General features: G+C 43.1%; 1 protein-coding gene across 1 annotated transcript in view; it reads left to right on the top strand.

The window, feature by feature from the left end:
* The window catches only part of LOC115459671 (TBC1 domain family member 25-like), a 45,100-nt gene that overhangs the window by 12,093 nt on the left and 11,568 nt on the right, over positions 1 to 21,439 (top strand). The window contains 3 exon segments of the mRNA XM_030189479.1: positions 12,830 to 12,939; positions 20,302 to 20,456; positions 21,281 to 21,405. Coding sequence (XP_030045339.1) covers positions 12,830 to 12,939; positions 20,302 to 20,456; positions 21,281 to 21,405 — 390 coding nt within the window.

The following is a 21,439-nucleotide window of genomic DNA, read 5'->3' as shown; positions in this document are numbered from 1 at the left end:
CAAACAAGTGCGGGAGGATTGTGCTGAGCGCATGCTCAGGCACAATTCTCCCGCACTTCTAACCCATGATCAGAGATAATTCTGCTGCTTAAATTTGCATGCATTATCTCTGATCATAGGTCTAATAGTGCCCCAGCGCTATTTTAGAATGCTGTTTGGAACAGCATGGGGCTTTTGATCATCTGCCTGTTAAAGATTTTCTGTGCTTGTCCCATGCTTTCTGAATACAGGTGCTGTCCTCTTCTGCTCCACCTTTCTGTGGAATGTGGTTCCGTGCACCCACCACCCTTCCCATAAAGTATTTCCTTAGATTACTCCTGAGCCTGTCCCCTTTCACCTTCACTCATGCTCCTTCATTGCATAGCTCGTTTTCATCTGAAAGAGGCCCTCCTGGATTACTAGATTTGAAGTCCAGATTTACAGGTGTGTTTTTCACAGTTTTTGTAGACTTTGACTTAGTTTTGGGGGTTTCCGTCTTTTTATGTTTTTCTGTTCCAGCATGCTTTGGGATTTGTAGCTCTTGCTTTTTTTCCTTTTGAAATTAGCACTACAGTGCAGACGGAGGGAATGTCGTAGTCTGAGCAAAATTCTCCATTTGTGGTTTGTGCCACTGCTGAGCTGTTCAGACCTCGTGAAATGACTAAGACAGCTGTGGAATCTGTTCTTGGAGAATGTGGTCAATTTATGTCCAAGGTTTTTTAAGCCTCATGTTAGGTTCCTGGAGGAAACTCCATGAATTATTAGACTTGGAGAAAAGCTACAGCTGATCTCTTGAAATAGTTTAATAGTTTAAAATATTGATATACCACTCTAATACAAACCAGAGTGGTTTACAAAAGAAAATAATAATCGTACCAAGAATGCCAATCATGATGGAAAGGTAAGATACACAAGCAAACACTCAAATACATAAGCAAGTCACACTTATTCACTCCTGCAGGTTTCCCAGACATGCCCCCATTAGTCAGCTGCCAACACCAAATGCTTCTTGGAAAAAAAAAAAAGTTGTTCACTTTAAACTGTTCAAAAGACTCCTCTCCTCGCAACTCCAGAGGGTGTCGATTCCGCATCTCAAGAATGATATAGTAGAATTGGAAAATGTGCAGCGAAGGGCGACTAAAATGATAGCTGGGATGGGACGACTTCCCAATGAAGAAAGACTAAGGAGGCTAGGGCTATTCAGCTTGGAGAAGAGACGGCTGAGGGGAGACATGATAGAGGTATATAAAATAATGAGTGGAGTGGAACAGGTGGATGTGCAGCATCTGTTCACGCTTTCCAAAAATACTAGGACTACGGGGCATGCGATGAAACTACAGTGTAGTAAATTTAAAATAAATCGGAGAAACTTTTTCTTCACCCAACGTGTAATTAAACTCTGGAATTCATTGCCGGAAAATGTGGTGAAGGCGGTTAGCTTAGCAGAGTTTAAAAAGGGGGTTGGACGGTTTCCTAAAGGACAAGTCCATAAACCGCTACTAAACGGACTTGGAAAAATCCAAAATCCCAGGAATAACATGTATAGAATGTTTGTACGTTTGGGAAGCTTGCCAGGTGCCCTTGGCCTGAATTGGCCGCTGTCGTGGATAAGATGCTGGGCTCGATGGACTCTTGGTCTTTTCCCAGTATGGCATTACTTATGTACTTATGAGCACACCAAAAAAAATGCGCACTCCCTAGTCATGGGCATGTGGACCTTTGAATCCTTTTTTTTATTTGAAAGAAGTCTTTATTGTTCAATGAAACATAACATAACATAACTTACATTGCACAAACATCAATTAAGTGCTACTCTATTGTAAGTACAAAGAATCTAGTAACAGTTTCTTCACTGTGGTGAGTAACAGTTTCATCATTCAATTATTAACATCGCGTAACTTCAAATTTTATCTTTTATTCCATTTTATTCCCCCTTCCCTTCCCCCCGATCTAACAATCCCCCCCCCCCCCCCCCCCCCCCACTACCCACCCTCCCTCCAAAAGGACACAGCTGACCATTAACAGTCATGGTACATTCGGATAATCAACATGCTATACTGATAGATCTTCAGAGGGGACATTGTTCCAAACCAATTTCCATTTTCCCATCTGATTTTTGCGTTCAGCCATCAGTCTCTCCATTTCACTTACATACCTCAGTTTGCGAAGCCATTTTGTTATTGGGGGAACCCCCTCCCTTCGCCAGTGTGAGGCTACGACCACCCTTGCCGTTCCCACTACATGTTTCGCCAGGATCTGTTTACATGCTGTTAAGCCTGCAATCCGAGCAGAGAACAGAAACACCTCAGGGGCCCATGGTATTGTACCTCCCAACCATTTCTGCATCCTATAGTGGACCGCTCTCCAAAATGCACGAATTTTGATACAACCCCACCATATGTGCCCCATTGTGCCCCTATGGCCACATCTCCGCCAGCACATACCCGAGGAAGACGGAAATATCCTCTGTAAACGAGCAGGTGTAAGGTACCACCTGTATAATACTTTCACTGCGTTCTCCTGCAGGGGTACATGTGTCGACACTCTCACCACGCTTCTTTCTATTCTCTCCCATTCAGGCTCTTCCAAGCACTTGCCCAGTTCCTTTTCCCATCTATTCCTGTGCTCCTCACTACAAATTGTTTGCTTACTTATGATGAGGTATAGGTGACTGATCAGGCCTCGAGAGGTAGCAAACTTCTCGCACACTTCCTCCAGCTCCAGCGTTTGACGTTTCATCACTTCTCGTACCGCTTTAGTCTGGAGAAAATGTGCTAATTGACGATACGCAAATTCACCCCCCTCTACCCCTGGATATCTATCCTTCAAGGCCTGAAAAGACAGCAATGAGTCCCCGTCAAACATTTGACCCCAATTTCTCACCCCTGTCTCGTACCATTTAGTAAATATCCCCTTAGTGGTACCTGGTAAGAATAGAGGATTAAAGGCTATAGGAGTTTCTCGGGTCAATATGCACTGTCTCTTAGGGAATAAGCTGTCCCAGTAATAAAGTGTTGTAGTTATAGAGGGGCAGGCTCGCTCCTCCAGAGTTCTGAAAGACTTTGGTAACCACATAATTGCACTCAGCGGCTTCTCGCCCAGGGAGTGTTGTTCTATATGCACCCATTGACGGTCAGGATAATCCTGATGCCATTCGAGTGCCGCTTTCCCTTGTGCTGCTCTATAGTACCAAGCAAGATTCGGCACCCCCAGCCCCCCCCCCTCTTCCGCTCCTTGTATAACAGAGACCTCGCCAACCTAGGGTGCTTTCCGGCCCAGACGAACCGCACCATTTTATCTTGTAAGGACGCTATAAATCGCCTGGGCATCATCACAGGCAGCACCTGGAAAAGATAGAGTAGGCGTGGTAGTATGTTCATTTTAAGAATAGCTATTCGCCCAAACCATGATATTCCCAATTCTCCCCAACGCTCTAGGTCCTCCGCAATAATTTTACCCAAACCCTTATAGTTGGCATTAAAGAGCTCCATATAATCCCCAGTCAGGTTGACTCCCAAATACCTGATTTGTTTATGAGCCCATCGGAATGGAGTGGAGATCTTTAGAGTTGCCACCACATCCTCAGGAAGCGTCACATTCAGGGCCTCTGATTTGGCCATGTTAACTTTAAACCCTGATACTGCAGAGTATTCCGCTATTATGCTCTCAAGATGTGGAAAGGTGGTTAAAGGCCGTGTTATCAGCATCAGTACGTCGTCAGCGAATAAGGCTATTTTATGGGTTCTATCTGCTATTCTGACTCCAGAGATATTAGGATCCGAGCGCACTCGGGCTGCAAAGGGTTCCATTACCATGGCAAACAACAAGGGTGACAGTGGGCACCCCTGTCTGGTGCCTCTGTATAACGTAAACATCTCAGAATTTCCACCATTGACCCGGACACAGGCCCTTGGGGATTCATAGAAAGCCGGAATCCACCTCCTAAACTGCATTCCAAACCCCATGGTTTCCAGTACCTTATGCAGAAAGGGCCAGTGAACCCGGTCAAAGGCTTTCTCCGCGTCGAGGCTTAAAATACAGAGCGGCTTCTGGTTTCGCTTAGCTAGATACATGATGTCCACCACTCTCCTAATATTGTCCATCGCTTTCCTGTATGAGACAAAGCCTGTCTGGTCTGGGTGAATAAGCACTGGGAGGATAGGGGCCAGCCGGTTTGCCAGCACCTTGGCCAGGATTTTTACATCCGCATTTAAGACCGATATAGGTCGATAGGATCCACATTCGCACTTATCTTTTCCTGGTTTAGGTAATACTGCTATCCATGCCTCCATCATAGACATCGGCAGAGGTCCCCCTCTCCTCACCTGATTAAACAAATCTGCTAAAAGGGGAGCTAATTCTGGGGCGAATTTTTTATAAAATTCGTTGGGCAAGCCGTCCAACCCAGGTGATTTACTTGATGGTAAGCTACGAATGGCCTCCTGAATTTCCTTGGGGGTTACTGGTTCTTCTAAAAAAGCCTGCTGATGATGGCTCAAAGAGGACAACTCGCTGCCTTGTAAATATTGGTCTACTAAGTCCAGAGAGGGGTTAAGTTCTTGGGCGTACAATTCTTGGTAGAATTCCCTAAACCGCCTACGTATGTGTTCAGATTTATCCAAATCCCTCCCCCCTACTTCACGTACCTTTAAAATAGTCCGCTCAGCTTTTTGCCGACGCATTCTGATGGCTAGGAGACGCCCCGCCTTATTGGCAAATTCATAAGAGCTCACTCTTATCTTTGCTTGTAACAGACCAAGTTGTTCTGAATAGATAGAATCGAGTAGCTCCTGCTGTGCAGTAAGCTCCCGCAAGACTCGTGCAGACCCGCTAGCCTTATGTTGAGCCTCTAACCGGCGAATGCCCTCCGTACAACGCGCTATCTGTGCCTTACGGGTCTTGGATTGTTTGCTAGCCAATTGCAGAAAGTATCCCCGAGACACAGCCTTCATCGCATCCCACACCGTGCTAAGCGGGGGCCCTGATTCCAGATTGAACTCAAGATATTCTTGTAGCATCTTTTTATAGCCTTCCACCGCTTCCCCTACCTGCAGTAGGCCTAAGTTTAACGACCATCTTTTATCCTTATGCTCTGCTCTGATATGTGGCAAAGTTACCCACACTGGGGCATGGTCCGAAATGGTCATGCTACCTATCCCCGCTGCAGGTCCCCACTCCACTAGTGTGGCATCTAGAAAAATATAATCGATACGGGAGTAGGAGTTGTGGACTGGTGAGTAAAATGTATAATCCCGCTCTCTCTGATGTTTCACCCTCCACAAGTCCAATGTGCCTAGTGATAATGCTAGAGATCTCAATGCCGCTGAGTCCTTCTGACCCTCAGCTCTAGGGACTCCTGTACGATCTAGTTTCGAATCCATCACAGCATTGAAATCCCCACCAATGACAAGGGAGCCCTGTGCAAAAGTGGCCAAAGAATTTTTAACTCTCTCAAGGAAATGTGCCTGACCGGTATTTGGTGCATATATAGATGCAATTGTTAGGTCCACCTGTTCAATTCTAATATGTAAAAAGATATAACGTCCTCCCGGATCCCTCTTTACCTTAATCACCTGTGCCCCAACTGCTCCATGGATTAATATCGCTACTCCCCCCCTTTTTAGATTCTGCTGCTGAGGCGTGGTACACCACTGGATACTCTGAATGGGAGAGAAGTCTTTCATGTCTACCCCTCAGGTGTGTTTCCTGCAGGAGAGCCACATGTGGCCTAAGCTGTTTCAATTCTGTATAAAATTTCTGTCGTTTCTGTGGCATATTTAGCCCCTTTACATTATAGGATATTATCTTTAAATCTGTGCCCATCACTGGTTAATTAATCAGGGTTAGCCTGTAACATCTTTCCATGACCCCTCTGTACCACATCAGCTTTGTTCTCAGCCCTGTCCTCCCCTTCTCCCTCCCGCCCCTTCCCCTTGAAGCCCCCCTCCCCCCATCCCAGTCATTCTCACCACATGAGAGGCCTATGACCCTCAAGTGGGAATCGAGGAAGTTACCCAGCTCCCACACAGTCCCCGGCCCCGAGTCCAACCCCCCCCCCTCCACTCTTAACAGATCTAAACAGTCACTAATTCCCCCTCCTCCCCCACCTTGAGCCCCCATCCAGTTCCCTTATAATTCAATATACATCCTATTCATGTCATTACCTATTCATTTCTTCACATAAGTCTTAAGGATATGACTAGAGGCCGTTTCATCACAGGCCTCACAATCCACCGGTCAAAACCGGCGCTCACGACAACCCTCCACTCTCCAGATCTTTGAAAACACAGTCTCTGCTTCCCCATCGAACCTACACAGTCCTGCTCAGCGGTTCTGCTTGCTTCTCTTAGGTGATTCTGGAACTCTTTGCCACCGTTGAAGTTTCGCCCTTGTGGCGGGCGCCACCGCTCCAGGAGGGGCTTTTGCAGGCACAAGGTCAGCAACATGCAAGGCCTCCCATGCCTCCTGTAGGGTTTGCACCCGATGCTTAGTGCCCTTCAACGTAAAATTCAGGGAGAAGGGAAATCCCCATCTATACTGTATTTGATGTTTGTTCAGGATCTCCAGCGCTGGTCTCATCTGCCTTCTTAACTGGAGGGTGTATTGCGACAGGTCTTGGTAAACCTGGATCTGAGCTCCTCCGTATTCCAAGGTCTTATTCTTTCTGGCCGATGCCAAAACCCTCTCCTTGGTCTCATATTTATGGAACTTCACGATGATGTCACGTGTCTGTTGCTCCTTTCGCGCCCCCCAGTGCTCTGTGTGCTCTGTCCAATTCACACCGGGATTCTCCGTCCTCAGGGCCCAGCAAGGTGGAACAAAGATTTTGCACTATCTCCACTACATTTTCAATTTCGCCGCCCTCAGGGACGCCACGAAAGCAAAGATTGTTCCGCCGTCCCCGATTCTCAATGTCATCTAATTTGTACTCCAAATGCGCATTTTTATGTTCCATCTCTTGTAGCAGAGTTGCATGTTTATGTAAAGTTTCAGCGTGTTCGTCTATTTTCAGTTCTGCCTCCTCCATTCGGCCCCCCAGCTCCCTAAGGTCGGCACTGAGCGTGTCCATCCGCTCCAATATTTCGTCTTTGGAATGTTTAATCTCCATCTGAATATTGGAGAGAAACTTGCGGAGTTCGCCGGTCATACCTTTTTTTGGAGGAGGGGCTCGCGTTTCAGACATGGATAGCGCTGAATCCGAGTCCGACGGGAAGGCGCGCTCAGGAGATTCGCGGTGCTTTGCGGCCTTACTCGCCATGCTTTTCTCCGCTTTTTCCGCTTCTTTTTTCCACGTAGAAACAGTTTTACTCATGTTGTCAGATGTTTAGAGGAGGAATCCGCTAGCTTTTAATATGCCTTTCTCTCGTTAGATCGCTTTTTTTCCCAATGATTCAGTGGAGGGTGAGGGAGCCAAGAAGCTAGGCGACCATGCTTCCCTGTGACGTCACTTCCCCCCTGGACCTTTGAATCCTAAGGGAGAGCCAATAGGGAAGCAGCAGCCAACTTCAGAACTCTTGCTCGCATATATATTTATTTATAGCACTTATCCCACAATTTCCCACCCAAGGGTAGGCCCAATGTGGTTTACAGCAATCTACATAAACATACAGCAGGCAAGGTCAAACAGTGAATGTCCTAGGAGTATAATGGGAAAGGACAGAAGCGAGGTAAAGAAAAAGAGAAAAGCAGAGGTGGTAATATGACAGCGGGGAAGACAGTTCAGAAGTTAGAGATGCCAGACGGTAGTGGTGTGTACGCTTTGCCAAATAGAAAGGTCTTGAGGCGCTTTTTGAAGGTAGGATGATCAGTGGTAAATTTCACTAGCTTAGGCAGATCATTCCAGAGATGGGCACTAGTGTAGGAGAAAGTTGATGTGTAGGTTCTATTGTATTTAAGTCCAGCATATACTGGGTAATGGAGGTTTAAGAAATATCATGCAGACCTGTGAGAGTTCCTTGGTGGCAAGTTGATCAGGGTGTCCATGAATACTGGGGCTTTGCTGTAGATGATTTTATGTACTAGGGCACAAATTTTAAAAGTGATACGGTCCTTGACGGGAAGCCAGTGCAGTTTCTCTCGCAATGGTCTTGCACTTTCAAATCTAGATGCACCATAAATTAGGCTGGCAGCAGTATTCTGAGCTGTCTGTAGTTTTTTCAGGAGCACGTCTCTGCACCCTGAATAGATGCCATTGCAATAGTCACGGCGGCTGAGGACCAGTGATTGCACTAAGGTGTGAAAGACGCCTCTAGAAAATTATGGTTTTATACGTTTAAGTTTCCAAAGAGTGAAGAACATGCTTCTGACGGTGGAAGTCGTTTGCTGCTCTAGCGTTAGGTTTCGATCGACTATCACTCCTAAGATTTTCAAGGATTCAGAGATGGGGAGGGTAAGCTCAGGAGTAATTAAAGCTTGTGGGGAGTATTTGCTATAAGGGGAGGAGAGAATGAGGCAATGGGTTTTCTCAGTATTGAGCTTTAGCTGAAAGGAGTTGGCCCAGAAAAGCACAGTTTGTAGTCCGAGTCGTATTTCCGCATGGATCTCGCTAAGGTCAGTTGCAAAAGGAATAGAGATTGTGATGTCATCCCCCTGTATAATACTTTGAGGAGTATTTTCAAAACACTTAGACTTACAAATTTCTATAGTAACCCATGGAACTTTGTAAGTCTAAGTACTTTGAAAATGAGCCCCTTTGTGTAAGTCAGGATCTTATAAGATGCCCTCTATTCCATAGGTAACTAATGATAGCGTTTATACGATGGTGTCACATGATCTCTCCACCCTAACACCCCCCCCCCAGCAATCGAATCCCTGCATTCTGTAAAGTCCTCAACCTCATCCACAAATAACACACCATCCCCAAATTAATGACATTACTATAATCTGATTTTGAAATAACCAAGGAATGCAAAAGGTAATACAGCATTATCAAAATAAGGTCTGTCTGCGTGTAACATCCTCAGTGCACAAAACCCAAAACGGACCACCTGGGAAAAACCCGGTGTTTTGAATTGTAATCCAGAGTCCAACACAACGCCCAAATATCAAAGTCTCACACAGTCACATGGCTCTTTGGAAATGAGCTGTTAAGAAGCTGGCTTCTTTTTAGGATCTGTGGGTACTTGTGAGACAGGATGCTGGGCTCAGTGGACCTTAGCCTAACTCAGTTTGGCTTTTCTTATGTTCCTACAAAATGGGAGAATTCTTGATAATTTGACTACGCTAAAAGCAGTCTGCAACTGTATCCTCAGGCTTTCAGGTGTACATGGCTTGACTGAAAAGAATTCTGTTTATATGGAACACAATCTGTGTGTTTAACTAAATCTTTTTTTTTTTTTTTTAAGAAAACTCTCCAAAGATTGAGCGGCATGAATTTTAAAGGAGAACCAGGATATGGTCAAGTAAAGGCTGGCAAGCTGAACTCTTCAAACTTACCATGTAGGGCAGGGGAAGAAACTTCAAGGCCCTGTCTTTGGGGGGGGGGACAACACAGAGATTCCTTTCGGCACTCTACTCACACTCTGCTCAGTCACTTAAAATTACTATATGAAATTAGAAGGTCTGTCCAAAAAAAAAAAAAAAGGTTTACTGAGCAGGTTTTTCAAAACAGATGTGTATCCCAACAGAGGAAAACCACAAATATAAATGTTTATAGAATGGATCTTATAATTCCTTCAGTTCCTTTCCACTCCTATAAATCTGTGCTGCTCAACCCAGTCCTCTGGGCACACCCGGCCAGTCAGATTTTCAGGATGTCCACAATAAATATGCAAGAGAGATTTAGTATACAAAAGGAGTCAGTGCATGCAAGTCTCTCTCATGCGTATTAGGTTTTTAGGATATCCATAACTAATATGCATGAGAGACTTGCATGCATTGCTTCCTTTGCATACTAATCTATCTCATGCATAGTTATTGTGGACATCCTGAAAACCTGATTGGTTGGGTGTGTGCCGTGGACTGGGTTAAGAACACCTGCTCTAAACCATCCAACCTTCTGCCTAATGCCACACCTCTTCTTTCACTTCTCTGCCAATCACTTCTTGCTGTCCCTCCTGGCTTCCCCTGTTGTTCCCCCCCCCCCCCCCCCCCCCCCCCCCCCCCCCCCCCCCGATGTACCTTTTCCTTTGCTCTGCCCTTGCATTTGTTTGATGTTCATCCTCTATATATTGTTAGCCACATAGAGCCTGCTCTGTTGGGATTATGTGGGATATAAATGTTCTAAATAAATAAATATCCACGGTGAATATGCATGAGACAGGTGTGCATGAACTGCCTGTACTGTATGCAGGTCCATCTCGTACACATTTCACTGTGGGCATCCTGAAAACGTGACTAGCTCGGTATGTCCTGAGAACTGGGTTCAATTATTGGGCAAACAAATAAGCATTAATTGCCCTCCTAAATACAGAATAACAGGTAATATGTCCAGGTTTCTTTTGGTAATTTGTTCCATAGCTCCAGACCTCTTCCCACTAAAGATCTATGCCTAGTAAAAGCCTTTCAACACACCAAAACTGGTGGTGTATTCAACCTCACATTTTGAATGGAATGAAGCGTTTTAGTTGCAGAGTGAAGAGATACCATGTTATGGAGATACAAAATTTTAAAAGCAAACACCAATACCTTAAATTGAATTCTCATCTGCACCGGCAGCCAGTGCAATTTAATCAAAAGTGGGGTGGCATGATCAATAGTTCTGCCCCCCCCCCCCCAAATAAGTTTAGCCAGCACATTTTGTGCATGCTGTTAAACATTGAATTTGAGTTAGGTAGTCTCAGCAGAACAATGTTACAATAGTGTAATTGACTTATAACCATTGCCTGCAGCACAGCTCTCAAATGAGAAATATAAAAAAATCGTTTTATTCTATGAAGTAGCTTAAGTTAAAAAAAAAAAAAAAAAGCTGTCTGAGCTATTTAATTTGTGTCTCTCCATACTCTGAGTAGATTAAAATTTAGAATTTCAATACTAGTTGAAAAGGAATCTCAGCGACTGCCAACCTTATTGAAGAACATGGTATATTACTGTATCCTTTCCTCCCACCTATAAGATGTTCATTTTCATGTCATTCATAAGCATCCACTGGAAATTATATCAAACACTCTAGTCATAAATTCTATAGTCTCCTGAAGATTTTGTGCCACTTGAAATAAGGTGATAGGAGAGAAGTAGGTTATCTTGAGTGATCTAAGTAACTGATGTAATTCACTTAAATGTTGAAAAGGGAAAAAGGACAACAGAGAGCCCTGTGGTACTTACCGATCCATGCACTATGGCCTTGACAAAGATTTGTTTCAGATAACCTTTAAAGTACGATGTTGTAAAAATCCAGAAAACCACCTCAGAACTGTATCTGAAACTCCTATATGGGCTAGCGTTTCTAAAAGGATTTCATGATTAGCAAAGCCAAAGGTCACCAAGAGGTCGGAGGTCCAATTGTATGACTGTTGTCGGTAAGCCCTTGTCCATGTTACTGGGGAAAAGACTTCTTTCACTTCTCCATAGACTGCCTTGGCCTGGTTGGGTAAAGGCACTCTGACCATGAGTCTCAACCAGCCTACAAGAACAAAGATTTGGAAGAAGGGTCCCCATTTCAGTAGGGTTTTACAGAAGCACTTTCATCATCATTACCATAGAACACATCCAGCCATCACTGCTTCTATAGACTAAAGGATCTCTGAAACTGTACATTAAATGTTATTACAGAGACTGGCTTAATCTCTTGTCCAAGGCCCTTGAAATCACATTCTTAGTAAGGAGCAATTTGGCACACTCTTCTACGTATTTTGTGCCATATTCCAGAAGTGGATGCAGAACAAGCCATTTTGGGGGCAAAATCAGTTGTGAACCACTGTAATCTATTAAGGATGGAGTTTAATGGATTGTGGGATTAAAAAGATCTGGGAAAATCCTGTGTGTATAAATTCCTGATTTGTTCTTAAATTTTTACAGGGTTTGCAATTGACTTGTGTAGTAGCAGATCATTATCGATCATTTACCAGTTTAGTGTGTGTATATGCATTTTTTTATATATACATAAAACTTCCTGAATTAATGAGAATTGTTCAAGCCTCTCTCCTCTCCAAGTCCTGGTACTCAACAGTGCCATGAATTACCTCTCATGCTGCATTTGATTGGTCCATGATATCACATGTTTGACACTTGCAGGCATGACTATTCTCAATTAGTTCCTGGAGCATTTTAAAGAGCTAAAGATAACTTAAGTCTTTGTTTTAATTGAATAAATAGGTATTGTGGCACATATTTTGTTGGGGGGGGGGGGGAGGATTTAAGGGTAGTTTGAAGCACTCCTTATACTGCATGAGGCAGTCATTTCATCCGGTTATCTCCGATATAGACTTAGGGCTAAATTTACTAATGTGTTAACACAAGCTGCATTGTTACTGGGGTTTATTTACTAAGTTAACGCACATAATTTGCTTGAATGTACATTTGATACGTTAGCACATGTTAGTAAATAGGGCTCTTGGGGAAAGCCCCCTAACAATCACATCTGGATTTGTAACTTTCTTTGTGTTTGGATTTAGAAAGACCAGCAATTTAAATCTAAAATTCAAATTTGAATCCAGACATCTTGTTTGGATTAGTTTAGGTCTCTTCCAAGCTGCATCTTTTTTTATATGAATAGGGAAATGTGAATCAAAACTGCCACCACCCCTCCATGCAAGTGAACACTGAAAATTGATTACAGCCATCCACACCAGCACGGAGCATGCTTGTTGTTAACAGGTGCTTTTTGATTGTAGCTGTCCCATGCTATTAGTCTTTTTAATTGCAACTGTGTAAATTTAATTTACTTTTTTTTTTCTGAAACATTTTGCTTTAGAAGTGTGAGGGGCTCCTGCAGCCTGAGTTCCGGACGTTTGCAGTGGATCCGCAGATCACCTCATTGGATGTGCTTCAACACATCCTCATTCGTGCCTTCGACTTGAATGGGTAGGTTAATGCCAGGTTAAATTTTTCTATCAAAAGTGGTTGGGCAGGGGCTGGAGTCCTCCTCCTGCATTAGAGAGTTGGGGAATGGGGTTAGTGGGATTCCTGTGGGGATCCCTTCCAGGTCCACAGGACTCCTGTGGGGATGGATGCAAGTCCTGAAGAGTTCCCACGGAAGTGTAATGCCAGGCCAACCTACCTATCCTTTCCTTGTGCCATGGCTGCCAGTCCGGGGGCAGGACTGGGAGGTCGCACTCGTCAGTCCTCATTAGTTTGTTTCTAAGCTAGCTTAGCATTATAATAGCACTAAAAAAATTTATGGATATGGTTGACAGCATTGAAGTCTCATAACCACTGAGAGGGGAAGTTATCAACATGGGCTACTGTTAAGTTGGGTTATTTTAGTACAGGATATGGGCAGGGATAGCTGAAATTTCTGCCCCCGTGCAACTCTAATCTGCATGCTTTGACAGATGACTTCTGCTGGCTGCTTCTTCGTGGGAGAGAATTACGCTGGCTAATGTTATGACTGGAAGGCACTGATGGTGTCTGACATTGCAGAGTACATTTTGTTTTGGTTTGCAAATTTGAAATAGAGGCTTTACCAGAAGATGCAAGAAATGCAGACAAATTAGTGTATGGGACATTGCCCTCCTCTCAGTGTTGGAAAAATCTTTTCCATGTCTTTTCTGAGAATACCAATATGGATTTGTATCATCTGACATACTTTTTATAGCTTTTCAAAGACAAAAAAATAAACAACCCAAAGGTTCACCACCAGGCTACATATCGGTCGTTTTAAATCCAGCCCTCCGGATACTACTACTACTACTTAACATTTCTAAAGCGCTACTAGGGTTACGCAGCGCTGTGAGCTTACAATCTAAAAGGCACATCTAGTCAGTCGGGATTTCAAAATTCCCATAAAGAATATGCATGAAATAGGTTTGAATACAATATGTAAATCCCTCCATCTTGTGTATTTAGTGTGGTTAATCCTGAAGACCTGATTGCCTGGGTGTGGCCTGAGGACTGGGTTGAGAACTCCTGTTCTGTGACTTTGTCAATCTCACTAAGGGTCAGATGGGTTAAGTGGGTGTATGGGGTTTATATTGTCTGTCATAGATACAAAATGGAAAAAAAAAACACTGTCTACCATAATGCTTTTGACCTTCATAACAAAACAATTTACCTTATATTTCACAGTACACCTTGCAGTTCTATGCAGATAACTCTTCAAGAAAAAGTGGAGGAAATACATTAAATCCAGAAGTTATAAATCTAAAAAAAAAAATACATTATACATAATCTTGATAATATACAGAATCCAAATTATAAAATTACTTACAGTAACAGATCTAACCCTTCTCCGGTACAAATTTTTGAAACAAATGTCTTAATTAGACATCTAAAACTCCTATAGTCAGTAACAGCAGCCTGAAAAGAAATTAAGTTTTCCAATTGTTAGTCTTTTCCTGTCCTCTTGAGGAAGGAAATTCAAACAAATTAGTAATCCTAATAGATCTAGTAGGTACTGCAAGAATAATTTTATAAGGTAATAATAAGGTACCAACTCGAATAATACCTTGTATAATAAAAAATTTTTAAACAAAATTCTTACTGGTATGGGAAGCCAGTAGGTTTTAACATAAAATACTGAGTCTTTCAGACTTTCAGTGAATAAATCAAGCGTAAGGCCGTCTCAATTACATTTCTTTCCACTGTTCCAGGACTTGTGGAGATAGAGAACACAGAACTGACTATTCTATAGACCCTTCCATCTAGCCCAATTCCTCAGTATTTTCTGTCTCCAGCGGATTGATGGACAGACTATTCAGCCTATGGTTCTGAGGCCTTAGCTCCTGGTCCAGTTGGTCATTTGGTCCCCCAGTTGAGCCTGGTGGGTGTCTGCAGAGGCATACCTGGTGATGCCAGGTCCCGGTCTCTGGTTCCTGTCCTCATAACTGTGTTTGGGCTATGGCTGTTGCCGTTACAGGTAGAGCTCTTGTGGATCTTGGCTCTGGCTTAAAAAAAAACTATATTCTTGAGGGGACGCAACCCCCTCAGCAGGGGCGTATCTGTGTGGGGCCTCAGGGGCCTGGGCCCCCGCAGATTTTGCCCTGGACCCTCCCTACCGCCGTCAACCGTCCCCCGCTGCTGTTGCTTACTTTTGCTGGTGGGGGACCCCAACCCCCGCCAGCCGAGGTCCGCTTCCAACTGCCGCTGCCTTAAAAACTATTTCTTCAGCTGGTGGGGGACCCCAAACCCCCGCCAGCCGCCCCGAGGTGTTTAAAGTTCATCTTCGGCCTCCGTGGCCGTGCTGTTGTTGATAGGAGCTGTTGAATCCAGTTGGCGGCGTGAGGGGGGGTGGAGAGAGTTGTTGGTGGGTCTGACAATGGCGGGGGGGGGGGGGTGGTCAGTGGCAGGGGGGGGCTACAATGTGCCCCCTCCCTCTGGCTCTGGCCCCTCCTACCGCCGGAGTCCAGATACGCCCCTGCCCCTCAGGTATTGAGAGCTCACTCTACAAGGTGTGCAGCAATGTTGTAGGTGGAGGTCTCGTTGACATGAAATTGCTGATCTGTTGTTAATGATCTGTAATCTGTCGTTAAAATCATCCATAGTACCTGAAGATTAGTGGGTGATCAATGTAATGCCGATATTCTCTCCCCCCCCCCCCCCCCCCCTTCTTTACAAAGGGTTCCAGAGATGATCCGGGAAATTACAGACTGGTAAGCCTGACTTCAGGGCCAGGGAAAACAGTGGAAATGATTATAAAGAATAAAATTACAGAACATAGACAAACATGGTTTAATGGGACAGAGTCAGTGTGGGTTTAGCAAGGGGAAGTCTTGCCTCACCAATTTGCTTAATTTCTTTGAAAGCATGAATAAACATGTGGATAAAGGTGAGCCGGTTGATGTAGTGTACCTAGATTTTCAGAAAACTTTTGACAAAGTTCCTCATGAGAAACTTCTGAGAAAATTAAGCCATGGGGTAGGAGGAAATGACCTTCTGTGGATTAAGAATTGGTTATTGGACAGAAAACAGAGGTTAGGGTTAAATGGCTATTTATTTTTCTCAGTGGAGGAGGGTGAATAGTGGAGTGGAGCAGGGATCTGTACTGGGACCAGTGATCTGGAAAATGAAACAATAAGTGAGGTGATTAAATTTACAGATGACACAAAACTATTCAAAGTTATCAAAACGCATGCATATTGTGAAAAATTGCAGGAAGACCTTCAGAAACTGGAAGACTGGGCATCCCAATGGCAGATGACCTTTAATGAGGACAAATGCAAAGTGATGCACGTTGGGAAGACTAATCCAAATCATAGTTACCTGATGCTAGGGTTCTACCTTAGGAGTCAGCACTGAAGAAAAAGATCTAGGTGTCATTGTAGACAATACACTGAAATCTTCTGTTTAGTCTGTAGCGGCAGCCAAAAAAGCAAGCAGTATGCTATGAATTATTAGGAAAGGGATGCAAAATAAGACCAAGAATATTATAATGCCTCTCCTCCATGGTGCGACATCATCTTGTGTTCAATTTTGGTCGGAGTATCTCAAAAAAACATATAGTGGAATTAGAAAAGGTTCAAAGATGAGTGACCAAATCGATAAAGGGAATGGAACTCCTTCCATATGAGGAAAAGCTAAAGAGGTTAGGGCTCTTCAGCTTGGAAAAGAGATAGTTTTGAAAAACGGATGGGGGTGGGATATGATTGAGAACTATAAAATCTTGAGTGGTGTAGAATGGGTAGAAATTGAATCGATTTTTTTTTTCATTGTTTCAAAAAGTACAAAGACAAGGGGGCATTCGATGAAATTACATGGAAATACTTTTAAAACAAATAGGAGGAAATATTTTTTCACTCAAAGAATAGTTAAGCTCTAGAACTCTCCACCAGAGGATGTGGTAACAGAGGTTAGTGTTTCTGGGTTTAAAAAAAGATTTGGACAGCTTCTGGATGAGAAGTCTATAGTTTGTTGTTGAAATGGACATGAGGGAAGTCACTGCTTGCCCCAGGAATTGGTAACATGGAATGTTGCTACTAATTGGGTTTCTGCCAGGTACTTGTGACCTGGATTGGCCACTGTTGGAAGCAGGGTACTGGCTATTCTTACATTAACAGAAACAGGTTTCAAAAACAAGTTTTCAATATCTTGTGAAAACCAAGATAGCTAGTCATGGCACTAACATTACTATGGAATGCTTTGCCATCTAAAGGTCCTACATAGCTAAAAGCTCTTTTCCTTGTAGTAGACAACTTTTACTATTTGAAGTGAAGGAAGTTGTAAAAAACTGTGCTGAGAAGAACGCAAGAAAAAGCATTGATTATCTTGCTTGACTAGCACGTCAGATATTCAGGTGAATTTAAAAAAGTAAAAGCTTTAAAAAACCAAACATAGTATTTTAAAATAAACTTCCTGAGCCTTTACGCCAAGCCCCCTCCCTACCCATCTTCAAATCCTTGCTCAAAGCCCACCTCTTCAATGTTGCTTTCGGCACCTAACCTTTATACCTTTCAGGAAATCTAGACTGCCCCTATTTGACTGACTGTACATTTGTCCTTTAGATTGTAAGCTCCTTTGAGCAGGGACTGTCCTTCTATGTTAAATTGTACAGCACTGCGTAACCCTAGTAGCGCTTTAGAAATGTCAAGTAGTAGTAGTAAAATCGATTCTGGCAGAGATAAGCAGCCAGTGTAAATCTTTTAAAATGGGTGCTATGTGAGCTGTTCTCCTTCCATTCACCAAAATAAAACAGAAGTGTCCCCCTAACATAAAACCACACAGAGGCATATTTTCAAAGCACTTAGCCTTCCAAAGTTCCATAGGTTTCTATGGAACTTTGGAAGGCTAAGTGCTTTGAAAATATGCCTAACAGTGTACAAAAAAAAGAGAGAAATGGGGGGTAGGCCAAATGTATATACAAACAGCAGGCTTATTCGAAAATCAGTTCCAAAGACTCAATGCAATGTCGAGTCTTTGGAACTGATTTTTGAATAAACCTGCTGTTTGGATATACATTTGGTCTACCTCCTATGTCTGTCTTGCACACTCCTTCCATTCACGACCGCTCATGCTGTAAAATTTTGGACAGGATGAAACCTGTTCAAACTATTCAAAATGAGTCCACGATATAAAGGATTACAATAATTTATTCTGTTAGTGACAAATGCATGTATCAACTTGATTAAATCTGACCATGTCAGAAGAGACGAGCTGACAAATTTGCCACAAGTGATAACATCTCTTACTACATGACTAATCTGCGTATCAAATTTTAATGCATTGTCGCAATGAAATCCTAAGGTCAGTATTTCTTCTTTGAGAGAAATCAAACGACCACCCATAGGAGGAACCGGCAAAGGCTTGTTCTTACGAGAACTATATAGCTGCAGGTTTTTCTGTATTCAAAATCAAATCATTATTTGACAACCATCTCTCCAGATTATCAAGTTTGCAATTAAGATCAGATACTACCTGACTCTGATCATCCTTCTTAAACACAATAATTTCTATATCGTCAACAAAAAAGTTAATTGTCAGTCCCCAGTTCTCCAAACGTTTTGCCAAAGGAGTAAGATAGTAGTGAACACTGAGGTACACCACACTCCAGATAGTTGAGGAGAAAGTTCAGAATTCCAGCAATCCAACTGAGAATGACAGGAGAAATAAGATCGTTGAACTGTGGACCGAATTCAAATCTTTTGCAACAAAGCAAGCAACTTGGAATATGAAAGTGTCAAAAGCAGAGCTAAGATCTAATTGGATCAGTAGTATATGATATCCCTGGTTGCTCTTTACTAATATCTTATTTACAAGAGATACCAGAAGTGACTCGGTAGTATGATGTGACCTGTAACCAGATGGACTCTTGTGCCAAATTTGCTGCTTGACCACAGAGTCATTTAACTGCTGCAACACAGACTTTTCATGCACCTTGGTTAACAAAGATAGTTAGAAATCTGGGGAAATCCAGAATATCCATCCTCAACAGTTCCCCCCCCCCCCCCCTCTTTTTTTCATTATAGGTGTAATGCTTCAGTCTTTCTGTGACCACTCTAGAACTTAATGAAAGGTTAACCAAATAAGAAACCATTGGTAAAATAACATCATTACATTGTGAAAGAATACGAAATGGAAGTAGATCCAGAGCTTTAGCAGATGAATGTAAGCTCTAGATATATTTACCTACAGCTACATCAGTGCGATTTCGGAATTGAGACTACCCATTCCCTGTAGATTTACTATTAAAACTTGAATCATCATTTGGACTTTCTGAGTTAAGGTGAGCATTAATCAAGGTACCAATCATATCAGAAAAGAAATCCACAAATCTAGCAGAAATCAGTGGTTCATTCCCTGCACACACAATAGGGGAGAAGTCAAGTTGCATACTATTTTAAAAAGTTGATGAAATGGAATGAACTGGCAGTGGCACAGCAACTTCAGCCTAGAGGTGGCAGGCCTCAAAGAGAAGCAGAACAGAGACAGTGGAAGAAGAGAACACTGCGTCTTTGGACAATTCTTACCCTATGGAATAAAGTCTGTGGACAAGCCTTTTGTTCAAGAATTAGACTCCTAAATTGATATTTTCATTGTGTGCCACTTTGAATGGATTTTGCTGTTGGGGAAAAATGTTATATAAATTTTAAAATTTAATTTGCAAATTAAAGACCCACTCAAAATTTATAGGGATCACCATTACTTCATTGGGTTACAAACATGCCTCCAATCTGCTAGTAAATGTCTCTTCTAGGCATAAAGTCCGCTCGAGTTCATGCTAGGAGATCAGAGAGTGAATCTGTGGTCGCTGGTCCCAACTCAGAGACTTACTGCCTGCTCTGTATTAGTTGTTCCAGTCGTGACATTAACTCCGGAGAGTGACTGTAAACAGGAATGTAAATAGATTTAGGAGCCCTTTTTTTTTTTTTTTTTTAAATCTGTTCTCTCTACTACTGGGCTTTTTTTGTTTTGTTTTTTGTTTCTGTTTGCCTTTCTCAGGCGTCAGATGTCAAATTTTAGGTGCTCAGACAACCTAAGTGCCTGGCATTTTCCTGCCAGAAATGCAAATCGGAACTAATCGATGTTCAATCATGGATTGAATCATGCGTTCTCTGATGTGAATAGAAGAGTACAACCAGATTAACTGACATGCAGAAATCCAGATGTAGTATGGGTGTGAAAATAAGACAATTGTACTTGTTTTTTTAACATGCAGAAGTTCTGTTTTTATGGTGTGCCTGAAGTCATACTGTATTTCTCTCTATATATCTTTTTGCTGTTGTGATATAATGCTGTTTTTCAGGTTGCAGCAAGGTATGGTGTAATGAGTTTGTTCTCCTCCCACCCTTCTAGGAAGAAGAATTTTGGGATCAGTTATTTGTGTCGGGACAAGCAGGGCCAAGAGACCTATCTGTCTTTGATGTCCGAGTGGGACCTAGGTTCAGCCTTTGCTGCTGCCTCCAAGCCATACTTACAACTCAAGATCGACATAAAACCCTCAGAAGACAGTGCGTAGATAGATAGAGCGAGTGTGTGTGTTGTGTAAAGGGGGGGGGGGGGGGCGGCACAGAGGGATTTTCCAGGGGGCTCTCAAATTGTCACACCTGATTACTAGACAATCATGTAAAGGTTGGGTTGATTAGTGTGTGAAGGAGGGAAGATCACTTTAAAGGTACAGAAAGATAAATCATTATTCATTCAGTTTAACTCTTGCTGGTCTTGGGCTGGGAAGGAAGGAAGTTCTCTCTTTCAGAATAACCCGGGAAGACACTATAAAGTTTTGTTTTGGGTTTTTTTCAAGCCTAAGCCAAAGGGCGAGTGCACTTTAAGTACATTTTTAAGTTGGTATGAGAAATAAATCAGTACACACATAAAATATTGAAGTTTCTTTGCAACAGACTGACTCACCCTGACAAAGATGTTCCTGTGTGCACTTCAAGTCATGCATTCTGCTGTAATAGAGGAGGCATATTTTCAAAGCACGTAGCCTTCCAAAGTTCTATAGAAACCTATGGAACTTTGGAAGGCAAAGTGCTTTGAAAATGAGCCCCCCTGGTAACACAAAGTAAGAACGGGGGGGGGGGGGGGGGGGGGGGGGGGGGGCTGCTAACAGAGTAATAATACATGTTGTCCTTTCTCTTTGTGCTCTGTTCTCTCCCTTCTTGTAGTCTCTGAACCAGTTTTCTCTTTAGGCAGTGTGGGTACTGATGGGTTGTTTTCATTTCCTGTTAGTGGACCTGCTTCTTGTTTTGTACTGCTATGCAGGTGGTTGAGTTTTTGTCCATGATAGTACTTAATGACAGCGGAGTGTGTTCCTGTCTCTCTTTGCCAGGCCCTCTGCTGGAAGACTGGGACATCATTAGCCCCAAGGATGTGATTGCCTCAGACCTGCTGCTGGTAGAGAGGCGTTCACTGGCAGCTGCGGCTCTTCCATTCACACAGTCCATCATGTCACAGGTAAGCTGGGAAGAGGAGGCTGGCAAAGAGGTTA

This window comes from Microcaecilia unicolor, unplaced genomic scaffold (genome assembly GCF_901765095.1).
Source record: "Microcaecilia unicolor unplaced genomic scaffold, aMicUni1.1, whole genome shotgun sequence".
NCBI classification, from domain to species: domain Eukaryota; kingdom Metazoa; phylum Chordata; class Amphibia; order Gymnophiona; family Siphonopidae; genus Microcaecilia; species Microcaecilia unicolor.
The sequence above is the reverse complement of the archived record's forward strand: the minus strand, read 5'-3'. Positions and strand labels throughout refer to the sequence as shown.